Below are 16080 nucleotides of genomic sequence, written 5' to 3'. Positions count from 1 at the left end.
TACTAGACTTGTACAGATAGTTTCTGATGAACAGTCAACAGCTGAAATGTGTTTTGTCAGCAAATAAATAATTAATGAACTCGAAATGTTGTTTGTAATGACATTTTAAATTGGAGGCAACCACATTATAAAAACAAATTCAATGGGAATTATTCTGTTTTGGCACCTGAGTTGGGGTCAGTTGGTTTTTATCATGACAGTCATGGCGTAGTCTTAATTTAGTTTGAACAAAGGTGAATTTCAATTTTATTTATATAGCGTCTATTATGACAGAAGTTGTCTCTGGGTGCTTTCCAGAGACCAGAACATAAACCCCGGGCAATTATTAGTAACCAACAGTGGGAGAAAAAGGAAAAATCCCTTTTTTAGGAGGTAGAAACCTGGACCAGGACCTGGATCATAAGGAGAAACCTGGACCAGGACCTGGATCATAAGGGGGTAGAAACCTGGACCAGGACCTGGATCATAAGGGGGAACCTCCTGCTGGAGACCAGCTGGACAGAGCAGGAAAAGAGAAAACAGGGAGAATGAATAACAGAAAGGGGCTGCAGGTCAGGAATTTATTCATGGTAGCTTTATTTCATGAATTTCTTTTTTAAAGCCAAATGTAACTGGGGAGAAAAAAAAACATACGTTTTCTAAAACCAGTGAGTGAAAGTTAAATCCTTTATTTTAATGGGCCGGTAGGTGGCGCTAGATGACTCCAATGATGTCCAGCTTTCCAGCATCTGATTGGATTAAAGGATTAAAGCCTTAAAGAGTACTCTCAGCTGCATCCCTTCAAATAGTGCAGCACTGATGTTCCACATGATGGTGACCAAAGATAACTATCCAAATGAGTCAATTTAATTCATCCCTGAAGGGAAATTATTTTTGAAATTGAACTGGAATGAGTTTTTTGGCAACAATCACGTGTCCAAGGTTATAGAATATAAATGACTCAAGTTTGATTTAATTCAAATGGTTTATTCACAGCAACACCTTCAAGTGGATGAAAATATATATTTAACAAAGTATATTGTGCATGTTTTCAAATACAGATACAGTGACAAATGTAAACATCAGTGAGATAGCATGGTGAAATATTCTGGTGTATAATAAAACATTTGCTTTAGCATCTTCTGATAAACCACAACAGCAAATAGAACAGTCAGAACACAAAGTCTTGTGTAGTAGCTTATATTTTGTGTTTTAGCCAAAATAAGTGACTTACAATCATCACTGTGAAAGTACCTGCTCAACAGTTCCACTACTCGTGATTGTCTGAACATTTAAACGGTAAAAACAAAACATTGTACAGATGAATGAAGATAAAAACACCAAAATTAAGTTAACGTCATTCACAATAATCTCAGAGCCGACTGTGTTGATCATAAAGGGAGTGAGACGGAGTCTTCATGCTCCAAACACCAAAACTTGTCCAGTTTTGAGAAGATACGCGGCAGAATGGAAACATATCGGCTCCATTTCAGAGAAACAATACACTTATTAAAACTTGTTTTTCTGTTTGTTTTATTATGAATGATGAAATATGGTTTCTAAACAAATGTGTTCTCATTTAGATGTTTTTATTGTGATCATTTTTGTTAAATCTAAGCAGACACATGCTCAGGTCTTTTCCTACAAATACTGTTGGAGAAGAAAATTCTTACCAAATAAAATAAATCCTTGATCATTGGAGCATGAAATTAAACCACATGAAGTTATATTTATGTAAAATAAAAGTGTCCCCAGGATCTCGTCTTTCCTGGGTAGATTATTTTTAAGTTTGGTCCAGTAAAGGAGGAACAAATTAGAGTTACCTTCCTTTTAAACATTCATGAAACGCCTTCTCTACAGAATTACACGAATAAAAGCAAACTATAAATCAGACATAGAAGTTATTAAAAAATACATTTAAATTTCCCCACTTGAGAAATACTGCAGTGTTTAAAGCTATACATGTTGCATCCTAAATGAGCTCCTTCACAAGTAAACATTGAAGCTGATTGACAGGACAAAAATGAGAAATTATCATATACTTATGTCATGTTCCCCAAGTCCAGCTTCTTAGAGGTATGACAGATGTTTCTCTTTCATTTTTGGTCACAGAACGGAAACACTGTTTTACAAACAGTAAATAGCTGCAGTTGGTCAATCTTACAATCCTTGAAAACCGTTTTGAGTGCACGGCTCCGGCCCGAGAGCTTTCTCCCAGAGCGGTACCGGAGCGGTACCGGAGCGGTACCGGCGTGGTACCAGAGCAGTACCGGAGTGGTACCGGAGCGGTACCGGCGTGGTACCAGAGCGGTACCAGAGCGGTACCGGAGCGGTACCGGAGCGGTACCAGAGCGGTACCGGAGTGGTACCGGAGCGGTACCGGCGTGGTACCAGAGCAGTACCGGCGTGGTACCAGAGCGGTACCGGCGTGGTACCAGAGCAGTACCAGAGCGGTACCGGCGTGGTACCAGAGCGGTACCAGAGCGGTACCAGACCGGTACCAGAGCGGTACCTCCACTCAGTAAAGACCCAGAGAAGTTCCTTCAGTACTGAAGACGGCGAGATTTTCTCAGATTGAACAGATTGAAAATGGTTCTAGATGTGTAACAACAAAGTGAAGAAACACCCAGTGACAATAAAAGTGCAAAAAAAAAAAGAAGCAGTTGTGCAAATTCAGACAGGAGCTTCATCCTCCTAAATCAAAAGCATCCTCTGTGAATTTATAAGCATCCAGTTTTAAAAACGTACCTTCAGAGTGATATAAATCACATAGTAGCCCTCGGTGTCACAAGCTGTGATGATTAACTCACCATGTATTTACAATCTTTAGTAACACCAACCATCAATGGAATAAAACAACTAAAATATTTGTAAAGTTATTTTCAACTTTTCTTCACTGAAACACTTTCCATTACATCCTATTAGTGCGAGTGACGGAAACATTTCAAATCTAAACGTAAAGCACATGTTACAAAGCATTAAAGGTTGTAATCTATTGACTGATGTTCCACCTCTGAGTTTAAACACGGACCCTGATTTCAGGGTTTCCAGCAGAACACATCGCTCACTCCCAAATCATTTCCTAGGAACTTTCCTGGAGAGAAACGTTGAATATTCTAGAAGACCTATTTCTTTTTATAAACTTTAGTTCCTCCAACATTCATTTATCAAATGTAACTCCTGTGAAGCCGTCGTGTCTGCTCCCGGGCTCGGTGTTACAGCTCTGTCGTGCAGAGCTCTCATTCAGACGGCTACTGAGTGTGTTTTGGGTCCATTTCTCTTCAGATGCTGGAGCAAAGCTGTAGGACCAACGTTCAAACATCCAATATCTCCATTAGTCCAATGTCTTTCAGAAAATTGTAAGCTTTTCGCCAGGAAAATAAATGGGAAATTAATTTGAGAGTTTTGAACTGGAAACTTCCCTTTGGACCCTCTAGTTAAAAGCTGCCATTAATGTCTATTTTTTGTGTCTTTGAAGGTCTGTAAAATGCTGAGGGAAACGCATAAATTCAATAAACAGTGTATAGCATTTTGCGACATCTGCTAATTTATTTGTAGACTATAAAAAAACAGCTGAATCTGTCCCTCGTCTTCGTTCTAGGAAAATAGACTACGGATGTGAAAAACACAAACTAAACTGGAACTATTCATTCACTTGATCTTAATGTTGTGAGGTTCATTGATTAAGTCTGAGGGTGCGATTAAGCCAGCGAAGCTTAGATATATTCCTTTTACTGTGAAACAACTTTAAATACTTACTTTGATTTGATAAATAATGTGTTTCTATAAACCATCCAGCATTCGTGTCTTCTAATCTAAAAGTCATCAGATCCAAAATACTCATATCAAAAATACTCCAGTTTGGTCCTTTCATCCACCTTTGAAATGGAAACACTCAGCTGCCATTGAAAGAGAGAAAAAAACTGAAGGTGACTAAAATAAGATTAAATCACATCATTATGCTTTCTTTCATGCTAATAAATAAAGTACATTCAGAAAGTGAAATGGATTAGAAAAAGCTTATAAAGATTTAGGCCCCGTTTACACGTAGCCGGGTATTTACAAAAACGGAGGCGTTTTCATGCGTTTTGGCCGTTTGTTTACACGGAAACGGAGGTCAAAGTCACCAAAAACGATCATTTCTGAAAACTCCGGCCAAAGTGGAGATTTTCAAAAACTCCGTTTTCCCGTTTGCGTCTAAACGGAGGAAAACGGAGGAAAACGGAGATTTAAGCTTCAGAACGTCACATTATGCACCAGAAACTCACCAGCGTCATGTGTGCGACCTGTGTTTACAATTAGTTTGGCCACCGTCAATATTTTCTTGTATTTTACCTGTTTAATATTCTAAAGTCACACTTAAAAGTAACTCCCCCCCCCCCCCGTCCAGCCTCCTGCTCATTCAAGCCTGTGAGCGCGTCAGCCAGCAGCATGAAGCCTGAATTATGGTTCCGCGTTAAATCGACGGCGTAGGGTACGCGGCGACGCGCAAGGTACGTGCGCGTAGCCGCGTACCCTACGCCGTAGGCTCTGCGTTAATGTAACGCGGAACCATAAATCAGCCTTAACTGGAAGTTACACACGTGTCATTTGTTGATGTTTTTCCAGGATTCTGATTGGCTTGCATGACGTTAAGAGCGTTTTCATGCGGGTCCGTGTAAACGAGGATTTTTTTGAAAACGTAGAGGGGAAAATATCCGTTTTTGTAAATACCCGGCTACGTGTAAACGTGGCCTTACTGTAACTGCTCGTTTGTCCATCATCAAACCAGCGACTGCTTCCACAGAACCAGAGAGACGTAGTAAAACAGGTCTGAACTGAAGATATAAACGTGTCAAACAGACCAAATATCTGCCGTCAGGTGAAAACCAACCGTAAAAATACACTTCTGTCAGTGAGGATGTGTGCGTTTCATTCAGACACACACTTGTATCGTGAAAGTAAATCCTTAAAGATCACACAACCTTTAACTCTGAGGATGTTTTATCTCTCACGCTGTGAGGACACTGGAGCAACGAGACCTTCATCCTGCGGTCTCACCATGTCATCATAAACGTGATAAACCGTGGAGCAAAGTGAAGAAGTGGGCAGAGTTATGCTGAGCCATCGCAGGCCTGAAAACCCACATTCTGATCACTGATAGTTCAAATAAACGGAGGGGAATGTCAGATTATTCCTGGGAACAGTCTAATAATCTCTTTTTCTTCAGAAAGGTTCTTATAGTGAGTAAAATGCACCAAAATATCTAAATGGCAGCCATGGTCCAACTCTGGCATGAGTTTAATCATTGAAAACTCAGGCTTGTTTCACTGCAACTTCAAATCAACGCCAAACTTAAAACCTTCTTTTGCTTTTTGACTGGCGGCCACAAGGAAGCCACTGGGTCAGGAAAAACTGGTACGCCGGGACCCAAACCCCTCTGGGCCAGACGTAACAACTGACCGTACCAACCAAACACTGTGACTGCCGTTGTTCAAATCAGAAATGGATTTACCAAATCAAACAGCAGAGGTTGGGGGAGATCTTAAAAGGTTATAAAGTATACCGGGCCTGAACTGGCTCCAGCACCAGTTTCAAGTTGATTGCAAAGAGGTATCTAACTGGTAAAACCTGAGACCTTAAACCTGCAGTGACTTCTTTAAGCCACTAGGGGGCGCCAGACCTCGCAGCCATTTCCACCTGCTTGTCTTCAAAGTTTCTTTCTGCCGCAGTTGCATAAAGGAGATTCCTACAACTATGTTTTCTAGAAGGAACAAGACAGTAATGCTGTAATCTTTCTGGTAATCACTGAGCTGAAGTTCTACAGTTTATATAAAGCTGAGAGAAGCTGCAGAATCAGCAGTGATCCAAATACCCATTCACCACAAATGTTTCTCTTAAGATAGCAAGAATCAATGTTCGGCATTATGAACCCTGCAGGATCATGTTGTAATCAATAATTCAGTCAGTTTTAAAACTCTGGCTCATACCAGCTCTATAAGCTCTGAAGCCCCGACCAACTTCACTGTCAGATCACGTTTCAATACTGAAAAGCAGCGAAAGTGCTGCTCTAACAAACACAAGTTTCCCACTTATTAAATGTAACATTCAGTAAAGATTTTTGTAATACTGAAGCCAAAAAAAACTAAATGCCAGGTTCTCAGAAATGTCACATTTTTGTAAAAACATAAATAGAAGCTGGTCTATCAGTATTAGGCGTTTACGTTCTCAGGTCTTGTTGGATCCAGAATCAAAATATAGTTTAAAATAAACGATATCTGCTGGAAGCACTGAATAATGAGTGCTGCAGTATTGATGGAATAATAATGAAAATGTGTTTTAATGAGGGGAGGTGGTGATTTTAAATTTGTAAAACATGGTTTGGTTTAAATTCTGCCCACGTCTTGACTTTGCCACTCAAGAGACAACACGCTCAGTCTGTCGTGTTAACTCAAATGACCAAAAGAAAGAGTCTGCACCTCCAGATTTGTGTCCTGATAATAAAACTTGTAGGAGTCTGGTTGGATCCCGCCTCTACCTGATCCGGGCAGAGAAGCAGCGCATGTACTCCGTCATCCAGCGATCGTCCACCACCGTCAGCTGCTTCATCTTCTCCAGGTCAGCGGATCGAGCTCGCCGTCGGTCCAAGTTGGGGTTCCGCTTATCAGATTCCCGCCGGGTCTGGACGCTGGCATCAAATGTTTGGCTCTGTGAGGAGAAACCAGAGAGAGGCCTTGTTTGTGAGAAGCACTCCGGCGTTTCATTATTAATGTTAGTGTTCGGTGACACGGAGGCGCTTCCCTGGTGTTTTATGAAGGCTGAATGCTCTGAATCTAAATTCAACATCCCAAAAACTCTGAGGTAGAGGGGTCAGTTAAGGAGTACTAACATCATGAAAAAGGCAATTATTTCTTTCCTCTTGTCGATAAATAAAATGCACTGGAGGAACAAATAAGAGCGGTCAGAGAAACCAGCAAAGGAGTAAAAACAATATGTTGAGTGATTTGGAAAATTGATTAACAGTTAAGCAACTTATGTTGACATGAGTTTAAACCTATAATCAGTACTCGAGTTGTAAAAAAGAAATCAGGGGGGATGGTGGATTTTATCATATGGGGACAGATAATTTGTGCTGATTACAAATAATATAATATATTACAAATAATAGCAGTGACCAAAACACCTGCAGAAATACTGCAGGAATGACATAGCAGCAGTTAAATGCAGCCTTCTGTAAGCTTTAAATATCCACTGGGCTTACATCAAATACATCAAAACACAACAATAAAAAACACTTTTCTGAACTTATCAATATGACTCTGTCCTTCACAGGATAAGTAACATGGATCACTGCAAAAACTCAACATCTTAACAAGAATATTTGTCTTATTTCTAGTTAAAATGTCTCATTTTAGTAAAAACAATCTCATTACACATAAAACAAGACTCATCACTGGAAAAAACAACAATTTTCACCTGTTTCAATTAGATTTTCACTTGAAATAAGTAGAAAAATCTGCCAGTGGAACAAGATTATTTTGCTTGTAATGAGAAGATAAATCTTCTAATTTTTCTACTTATTTCAAGTGAAAATTTACTTGAAACAGGTGAAAATTGTCAAATAAGTTATTTTTCTGGTGATGACTCTAAATGTTGAAATAGCAGTAAAACCACATTCATTGATGAAATGAAATAAGGAATGGAAAGGGGGGATGCCAGTTTTACAGGGGGATGATTTGGACCGTTTTTATTTCAGGGGGGGGATGTCATCCCCCCTCATCCCCCTCAACTCCAGTACTGCCTATAATATTATAATTGACTGAGTGTGTCCTCCAGCATCCTTAACAGCTTTAAAGTGCAGCACATACTCCCTCCATCTTCCTGTCGGTGCAGTCCAGTCGGCTGGAGGTTCTCCGGATCTCCCTGCTGCTCACAGGCGGCTGACTCTTGGCTCTCGGTGGCTTTTGGGTGACAGCTGGTTTGTCGTCATGGGAACTGTCCGGGTGTTCTGGCTCAGAGCGAGGAGTACGGCGCCGGTGGCGCCGGCGTGGCGCCGGGTTCGGCGGGTTCGGCGGCTCTCCGTCTGAGGACACAGAATCAGCCGGCCCGTCTTCTGTCCCGGTGTCATCCGAAGGGCCGCTGTTTGGAGCGGCTGCCGTCACCGAACCTGCGCTGGCCACGCTCCCACCGTTCTCCACGACTGCTGCTTCAGAGGAGAAACAGACGCAGACGCAGAGAGGGTGGCGTTATTATACTTCTAATCTAACTTTATTTTTCTGTCACAGGAAAGTACATGTCAGAGGAAAGTGTCACTGACTACGTTTACATGCAGTCAAAATTGGGGTTATTGCTAATATTCCGGTTACTGAAACATTTGGAATATTCCGTTTACATGGTAATTAATCATTCAGGATATCTGGATCAAACCAGCGACGCACGGAGAACATCATGAGGCAATTCCCGTCATTTCTGCTTCTTCTTCCTGTATCCAAATTCAAAACAAATGCTGCTTCACGCAACTTTTCTCTCACCTTCTTGTAAATCTCGATATCCCGGTACTTTCTACCGTCTACAAATGCAGAAATGTTCATATCCTTCATTACATTTATGAAGTGATTAGTCTCCTCCTGGTCTTGGTTTCTCCGTGTTTAGAAGAACTTCCTGGACTCAAAAGACCAGGATTCCTTGTGAACAGAGCATGTGCAGAAAACAAATTCCTGTTCTGTTTGATGGGGATATTCCGTTTGGTGTTTACATGACCCAATATTCAGGTTTTAAAAGGAGTAACCCAGGGCTCATATTCGGGTTTTTAAAAACCCGAATATGAGCAAATTTGGGTTATTCAAAGGGGTTATTGGTGTTTACATGGCTGTGCAAATTCGGGTTATTGCCAATATTCGGGTTCTAAAAGGGTTATTGATGCATGGAAACACAGTCACAGTTTCTCAAGTGTGTCAACAAAACAAAGACGAGGGCCCGCTTGAGTACAGAACACTCTTGTTGTAATCATGTCTGTTTATGTTGGCCGTGGTGCACGTGAGCCTGCTGGGATTCAGCGGTAGCTGACGGGAGGCCGGCTGCAGTCCAACATCAACCTGAAGCCTGCCAACAGTTCACTCGTTTTATTGCTATATGCTTGGAGCTTCAGTCGAGAGGTAGAAGCACAGAAGCATTTAAAGCTTTACTTTTACTTAATTCAGACAAGTAAGACTGACAGAGTAACGGCTGCAAATATCACCCAGTAAGAAGGACTTTCATCCCAATCAAATCCAGTCAAACAACCTGAACTGGCCATCGTCGCAGCTAAACACATGCAGGTTGCATGTGGTCAAATGAAGCTACACACTGCTGCTGAGTCAGCGATGAGCTCTGAAACAAACCTACGGTAATGTTGGATCAGACACGATAGGTCCTTCAGATCTGAGCTCAGTATCCGAGGGGGAGGAAACCGTCCCACCTGCTCACGGAAACTGTAGGCCAAATATTTTTAGCCTCAGTCTCCTGAGGTAAACCGGCCTCTGGTCCTCGTACTGCCAGAGTGATGCTCACGCAGGAGCACAAACACACACCTGCTGGGTCTGGGTCACCAGTCCTGTCTGCAAGGACAACAGATAACTTCTCCAGAACTGAGGTTTCAGGCACGATACGTTATTGATACGGATGTGAGGTTCGAGATCTGAGGTGGATCTGAGGCCAGGCCTTGAAACTATTTGGTACCACGTGAAATGAAAATACAGCAGAGGAAGGTCCTAAATGTCGGGCAACAAAACTCCCATAAGGAATAGGCGATATTTTACCGTTCACGATAAACCGTCAAAATAAGTCCCCACGGTAATAATTTGTCATCTCGCGGTAAAAACGATAAATTCCCGTTGATGACGTTTTTGTGTAAAACTGATTTATGGTTCTGTGTTAAATCCACGCAGAACATACGTGTGCGTGAAAGAAGGAAGGAAGGAAGGAAGGAAGGAGCCTAAAAGAAAGAAAGAAAAAAAGAGAAAGATATGAGCCTGAAAGAAAGAAAGAAAGATGAGCCAGAAAGAAATATATGAGCCAGAAAGAAAGAAAGAAAGAAAGAAAGAAAGAAAGAAAGAAAGAAAGAAAGAAAGAAAGAAAGAAAGAAAGAAAGAAAGAAAGAAAGAAAGAAAGAAAGATGTTTAGTAGTATTCAGTATTCTTTTAGAGCAGTGTTTTGGCTCCAAAGACTGAATGTGGTGATAGATTTATAGTTACAAAAGGTGGAGTTGAATTGGTATATTTTTTAATCATAATTTTTATCGTTATCGGGATAAATGCCAGAAATTATCGTGATACATTTTTTAGTCCATACCGCCCATCCCTAACTCCCATATCAAGTAAGAATAGAAAACACTTTCACCACTACAGCAGTCGGCCTCCTCGTCTCCCAAACACTTGGGGTGAGCTCACACTTGGCCCTCGGGCACTTTTGGTTCTATCTTCTATTGTATTTTATCCAAACACCAAACACCTTCTGATACTCATATATCAGATCCATTTCAAAGCTTCCAGCTAATCTATTTCAAATTCTGTAGTTAGTGTGTTTTTCCCACCTGCAGCTTCTTCAGCGTCGACCACCGGAGCCTCGGCCGCTGCCACCTCCGTCTCCTTGTCCTCAGACGGCGACTTGGGCGAGGGACTGGTCTTCATCTGCGAAAGCCTCTGCTTGACCTCCGAGCTCCCGGGCGGTGGGGGGAGGGAGAGAGGAGCCACTTTGTTGCGGGTCAGTCTGGGCGTGGACCAGCCGCTGGAGTCGGAGCCGCCGTCCCAGCCCTCCCAGAACCAGGACTTGTGGGAATGCTCCATCACCCGCCGGGTCAGGCGGTACTTCACAGAGTCCTCGTAGCATTTAGAGAACGTCTCCCACTTAGGATCTCGGAACTTCTTCATGTACTCCGTCCTCACTTTCTTGGTCACCATGTTTCTTGACTTTGATCCTCGTCACTGTGGAAAAACAAACAAATTAACAACTCGTAACTGACTCAATATATGGTTTATCTCAACTTATCAAAAACCAGGGATAAGGATGACAAATTTCACATGGTCACTGGTTAGTTAGCGCATGTTAAAACCAGGGCTGGGAATCGATTCAAACTTCAAGAATCGATTCGATTCCGATTCTTAAGATTCAGAAACGATTATCAAGATTTGATTTGATTCGATTCGATTCCGATATTGATTCGGGTTAGTGTTATTAAAACTGTTTTTTGAGCTGTTGCATGAATTATATGACTGTAGTTATGCAACATATTAATACTAGTATTATATTGAGATTCAACAGCAAGTATTGCAGCTAATGATGCTGTAAGGACCAATCAGCTCCCAGAATGCTGATAGAACTGCTTTCAGAAACATCGTGGGGCAGAATTATCAAACAGATCCAGGGAGGAAACGTATGAAATCGGTTTTATTTTTTCACACATTCCATTTTAATTTTTTCCATGTAATATACACAATTTATGCAATTCTAACTGAAGACTTTAATGTTTTCATACCTTTAAAGATATTGAAAGGCAAAAACATGGCATTAGTTATTCTCGTGTCCAACAAAACGCTCCTTTTTTGGGCATAAACTAAAAAATACCAATAGTTGGAATGTAATGATGAAAAAAAAAAAAAATAAAAAAAAAAAATCGATCTTTAGACATACGAATCGATTTTTAGGAATCAATATGAGAATTGATTTAGAATTTGAAAATCGATTTTTTTCAACACAGGCCTAGTTAAAACGATCTCGTTAATGTCTATAAAATAATTTAAAGATCAACACATTATTGTTAAAAAAATCTAACATCAAATAAGGACTAATAGTAGAAAGTGTGGGTGAACTGAGGAAGGATGACTTAAAGTTTCAATAATATCTTGATGGAGAAATGATAACCTAAATCCACTTCTCCAAAGCAAATGAAAGAAACCTGATGTTGCTCGGCGTAATCTTGTGCACCGCTACAAACAGTTGATCTCCACGTCATAAGCTTTAGAGACCATTACCCGTCCAAGCCCACGGGGAGGCATCCACCGGGTCACATTTCACCGGGGTTCAGGTATCAGGTGTCCGTGGAAAAGGTTTCATCTGTCTGTTCCTCAGCAGCCACGTTTCAAACCTGCTCTAAGCTGTTTGACAGGATGTTTTCACGTTTTAATCAATGCAGTTCAACACCCCTGCACGTCAGTTATGATTTAGGATTAATGTTTGGACACTTACGCCGTGGTCTTTACTCTGTTCTTATGTTTTTCTGAAGTGGCCGTGGGTTTGAAATTTGATGTGCAAACAAGCCTGGATGGTTTCATAATTTCATCACAGCCGTCTGACCAGCTGCACCGAGATGCTACTGAAAGTAGAGGTTCAGTATGGACCTTTCTAAACCCAGAGGTGTCAAGTAACGAAGTACAAATACTTTGTTACCTTACTTAAGTAGAAATTTCTATACTTCACTGGAGTAATTATTTTTCAGACGACTTTTTACTTTTACTCCTTACATTTTCACACAATTATCTGTACTTTTTACTCCTTACATTTTAAAAACAGCCTCGTTACTCCTTTAAATAAAAACTATCCAGTTAAATTGCTCCATCCGGATAGAGTGAATTTGGTTGTGGTTGTTTCAGATGTTCTTGTCCAGTTTTGTTCTTACATCCGTTCCCTCAGATTCCTGCAACTAAACTTGGATGTACATTCCAATAAAGGTTAGGATAAATGATAACATGAACATGAAGTTTGACTTTTTGCACCATTACAATACTTATAGGCAACTAGTCATCATATCTGCTGCTCTCTGAAACACATGTTAATGCTCAATAGTACACATATATGCTTCTTTAATATATTTGCATTATACTAAGATACATTCATTTTCAATGGCTTTTGTCCTTAATGGCTATGTTCCCCCTTACATTACTTTTACTTTTATACTTTTTAAAGTAGTTTTGAAACCAGTACTTTTATACTTTTACTTGAGTAAAAAACTTGAGTTGATACTTCAACTTCTACAGGAGTATTTTTAAACTCTAGTATCTATACTTCTACCTGAGTAATGAATGTGAATACTGAAGACACCTCGGTCTAAACCTGCTGGTGATGACGAGCCTCAGCCAGGTGAGCTCACCTGTAAGCCCCGCCCCTCCCACCCATAACAGATTACCATCAGAGCAACAGGATTGGGGCTTACTACAGCTTTAAAACTGAACCACAACATTACTCATACTACACCACCAGCCACAGACCGTCTATTTCCGTCAGCCCTTCCGCCCACTTCTACCTTATTCCTCCTCTTCCAATAACCTGTAACCCTGCTAAAGAAATACACCTGAATTATTCATTCATTTCACTGACCTACATCTGATTGAAGAATAAAGTCTACGGCTAAGACTACATTTATAGACATATATATGTTATACCTTTCCCTAAATTGTCCAACCATTGCTGATTTATTGATGAATTGTCATGTTACAAAAAGACATTCAATGGTTGCCTCCTGTTTTGAAGGCTTTAATTCCCTCAGTCACACCCCAGTTCGCCGTGTTTTGGGTGTTTTATCCTGTAAATACACAATTAACAAAAGTAATGCTGTCGTTTATGTGTATTGAAAATAAAAACTAAAACAATTAAATGTGTAAGTGTGAGATTTAAAACGACTAACCGCGTGAAACCAGGCGACATCTACGTTACCGTCCGCAGCTTAAGCTCCGCTTGTAAACCGAAACTGGAAATACTAGAGGCTGATTTATGGTTCCGCGTTACACCAACGCAGAGCCTACGGCGTAGGGGACGCAGCGACGCGCAACGTACGGCGCGCATCGCCGCGTAACCTACGCCGTAGGCTCTGCGTCGTTTTAACGCGGAACCATAAATCAGGCTTAAGCCTGACGTTTCCGGGATGGTCGTGTATTGAAGTGGTTTGTCTATTTACCTCGGCGTCTTTCCACGGGGTCCAACCTTTAAACACAGTATTTCCCTTCCTTTCAGCAGTCAGACTGTGAGCATCGTTTTACCGCTGACAGCAAACACCGACAGCGGGACCAGAAAGTTGGCCTTAGTATCACATGAGTTTGGGCTGTGGTTTTCAAAATAAAATCTCCTTTTGTTTTATATTGTTTGTTTAATTTTCTTTTAAGCTCACCACTTTCCACTGTCTTAACTGAATATTTCACAAATATTGCCTTATTAATGAAAAAAAAAAAATATCAGAGTGTTATCCTAGAAGTATGAATTTAAGACAACTAGTGGTTTTGTGACATAGGTGTGCATATCCTTTGAGATCAGTCCTACACTTCTCTAGAAGCTATCGATTACCCAGAAAATGCACCAATTATGCCTTTAAGATGAGTGGAGGTAAAAATGGGCAGGCTAGATAATTCTACCCTTTAACTGGGTCTTTCTGTCACAGTAGTTTGCTAATGGCTCCCTCCCTGCATGTCGCATACTTTCAGACCTAGCCGGGTCCAAAGTGCCAGGACTGTGGGTCTTTGAGGTTGTGAGATTTTGATTCCTTTAGGACCCAAATATATGTTTTCATCAACAGCAAACACGTTTCTGTTTAATTTAAAGGTAATTTAAATTACCATTATCTAGCTCTTGTTGTCTCTAATCTGTACAGCTGACAAAAAACACCCAAAGTAACCTACAGTCTGGGTTTGTTACTGGCAATAACTACTTATTGCATTATATAACTACATCAAGGTTGTAAGGTTTTAAAATGGTATTATCATATTTGTGTGAATATCTAAATCTTTATACACCGGTCAGAGAGCTTAGATCATCCAATCAGAGGGTTCTTGCTGCTCCAAGGCCCAGACTCAAAAACACATGGGACAGAAAACAATTTTTGCTCACTGCCCTCCAAATTGGGATGAGTTTAAGACATTTTGAAATTATATAATCATTATTTTATTTGATATGCATAAATTTATATTGTTTTATATTTACCTGAAAAACAACCATGGTTGTTTATAAATGTGCAGTATAAATGAATTCGACCTTGGCTTGATCAGCAACAGTGGAACCAGCAAACAGAGATGTGAAAGACATCATGGCAGAGGTGACAGAGACAATGATGACAGTAATGGTTGAAGGGAATATAAGTGAGTCACAAAACAAACAAAAAACACTTAAAAATGTAAATTACATTGTCAACTGCTTTGTTTTAAATCATTGACTCCTGTTGCAAAAGCAACTGAAAAGTTACGTTTGATCGCTCAGAAGTCTTATTTTGAAAGAAAAGTCCAATATTTCCGGCATGTTGGTAGCAAGGTGTTTACCGCTAACTTGATGGAAAAGAAATCCAAACATGATGGATGAAGATCAAGATTAAGATTAAGACTGATATGATTTTAGTGGGTGATGGAGAGTCCAAACTGCACATGGGTGTTGTGTGTCCATCTGTGCAGACAATACAACTGGATAAAGACGAAAACTGACCTTTAACTGATTTATGGGTCTTATCTCTTAAAGGGCCATTGTACCAAATTTGACAGAGATCCCCTGATATGACCATAATATTCACCCAATTCACCCACCCCCAGAAGGCAGAAGTATCATTATTTTTCTCTGTTATGAATAGTTTATATCATAATTGTAAATAAAAAAAGAAAAGAAAAACCCTTCTGATGCTGCATTGTGGGAAATGTAGGACTAAGTGGTGCCTGGAGTTTAGCTTTGAAACAAATACAATAAAAGTCGGCCTTTAACGCCTCAGTCGTAATATTTCCTTTTGATTTAATGTATCCCTTACAATAAATATAACAACCTTCAATATAAAACAATGTAATATTGCTTCACTTACTCCTTTATGTCACCAGCTGACACCTATGAATAAAAAACACTTTCAGCTCACAAGCCATTTAAAAGTAGACCTGGATAAAGGTCTTCTTATAAACATGCCTGCTCATGACTTGTTTTATTTGGCTCACAGGTTGTGCTGCTGCTCTTGAGCTGGACTTCTGTTCATCTTGAAGCTTTATGAACATTACTAGACTTAATATGCAGATTCTGGCTTCTATCATGTGTTTGGAAACGGACCAGGAGACAGACATTTTTGTGGACTAGCCCATATAGTAAATATTTGTAGAGACTGCTACTACCCAATGTTGATCAAATATCAAATCA

The 16080-nt window shown here is 40.3% G+C and overlaps 1 protein-coding gene across 3 annotated transcripts; it reads right to left on the bottom strand.

The window, feature by feature from the left end:
- Positions 1 to 956: 956 nt before the first annotated feature.
- ccsapa (centriole, cilia and spindle-associated protein a) lies at positions 957 to 14017 on the bottom strand. Of its 3 annotated transcripts, none has more exons than XM_061726506.1 (4): positions 13886 to 14017; positions 10529 to 10919; positions 7827 to 8164; positions 957 to 6666 (listed from the first exon to the last, which is right to left on the bottom strand). In XM_061726506.1, the coding sequence occupies exons 2-4, from the start codon at positions 10893 to 10895 to the stop codon at positions 6493 to 6495; spliced, it is 879 nt and encodes a 292-aa protein (XP_061582490.1). In that variant the 5' UTR covers positions 10896 to 10919; positions 13886 to 14017; the 3' UTR covers positions 957 to 6492. The 3 variants fall into 3 exon arrangements, with proteins under 3 accessions (XP_061582490.1, XP_061582489.1, XP_061582491.1); XM_061726505.1 differs by lacking the exon at positions 13886 to 14017 and adding an exon at positions 13616 to 13647; XM_061726507.1 differs by lacking the exon at positions 13886 to 14017 and adding an exon at positions 13616 to 13647 and having other exon boundaries at positions 7827 to 8161.
- Between the last annotated feature and the right edge of the window lie 2063 nt (positions 14018 to 16080).

The sequence above is a fragment of the Cololabis saira genome, chromosome 1 (genome assembly GCF_033807715.1).
Source record: "Cololabis saira isolate AMF1-May2022 chromosome 1, fColSai1.1, whole genome shotgun sequence".
Classification (NCBI taxonomy): domain Eukaryota; kingdom Metazoa; phylum Chordata; class Actinopteri; order Beloniformes; family Belonidae; genus Cololabis; species Cololabis saira.
Note: the sequence above shows the minus strand (reverse complement) of the source record. Positions and strands in the feature narration are given on the sequence as shown.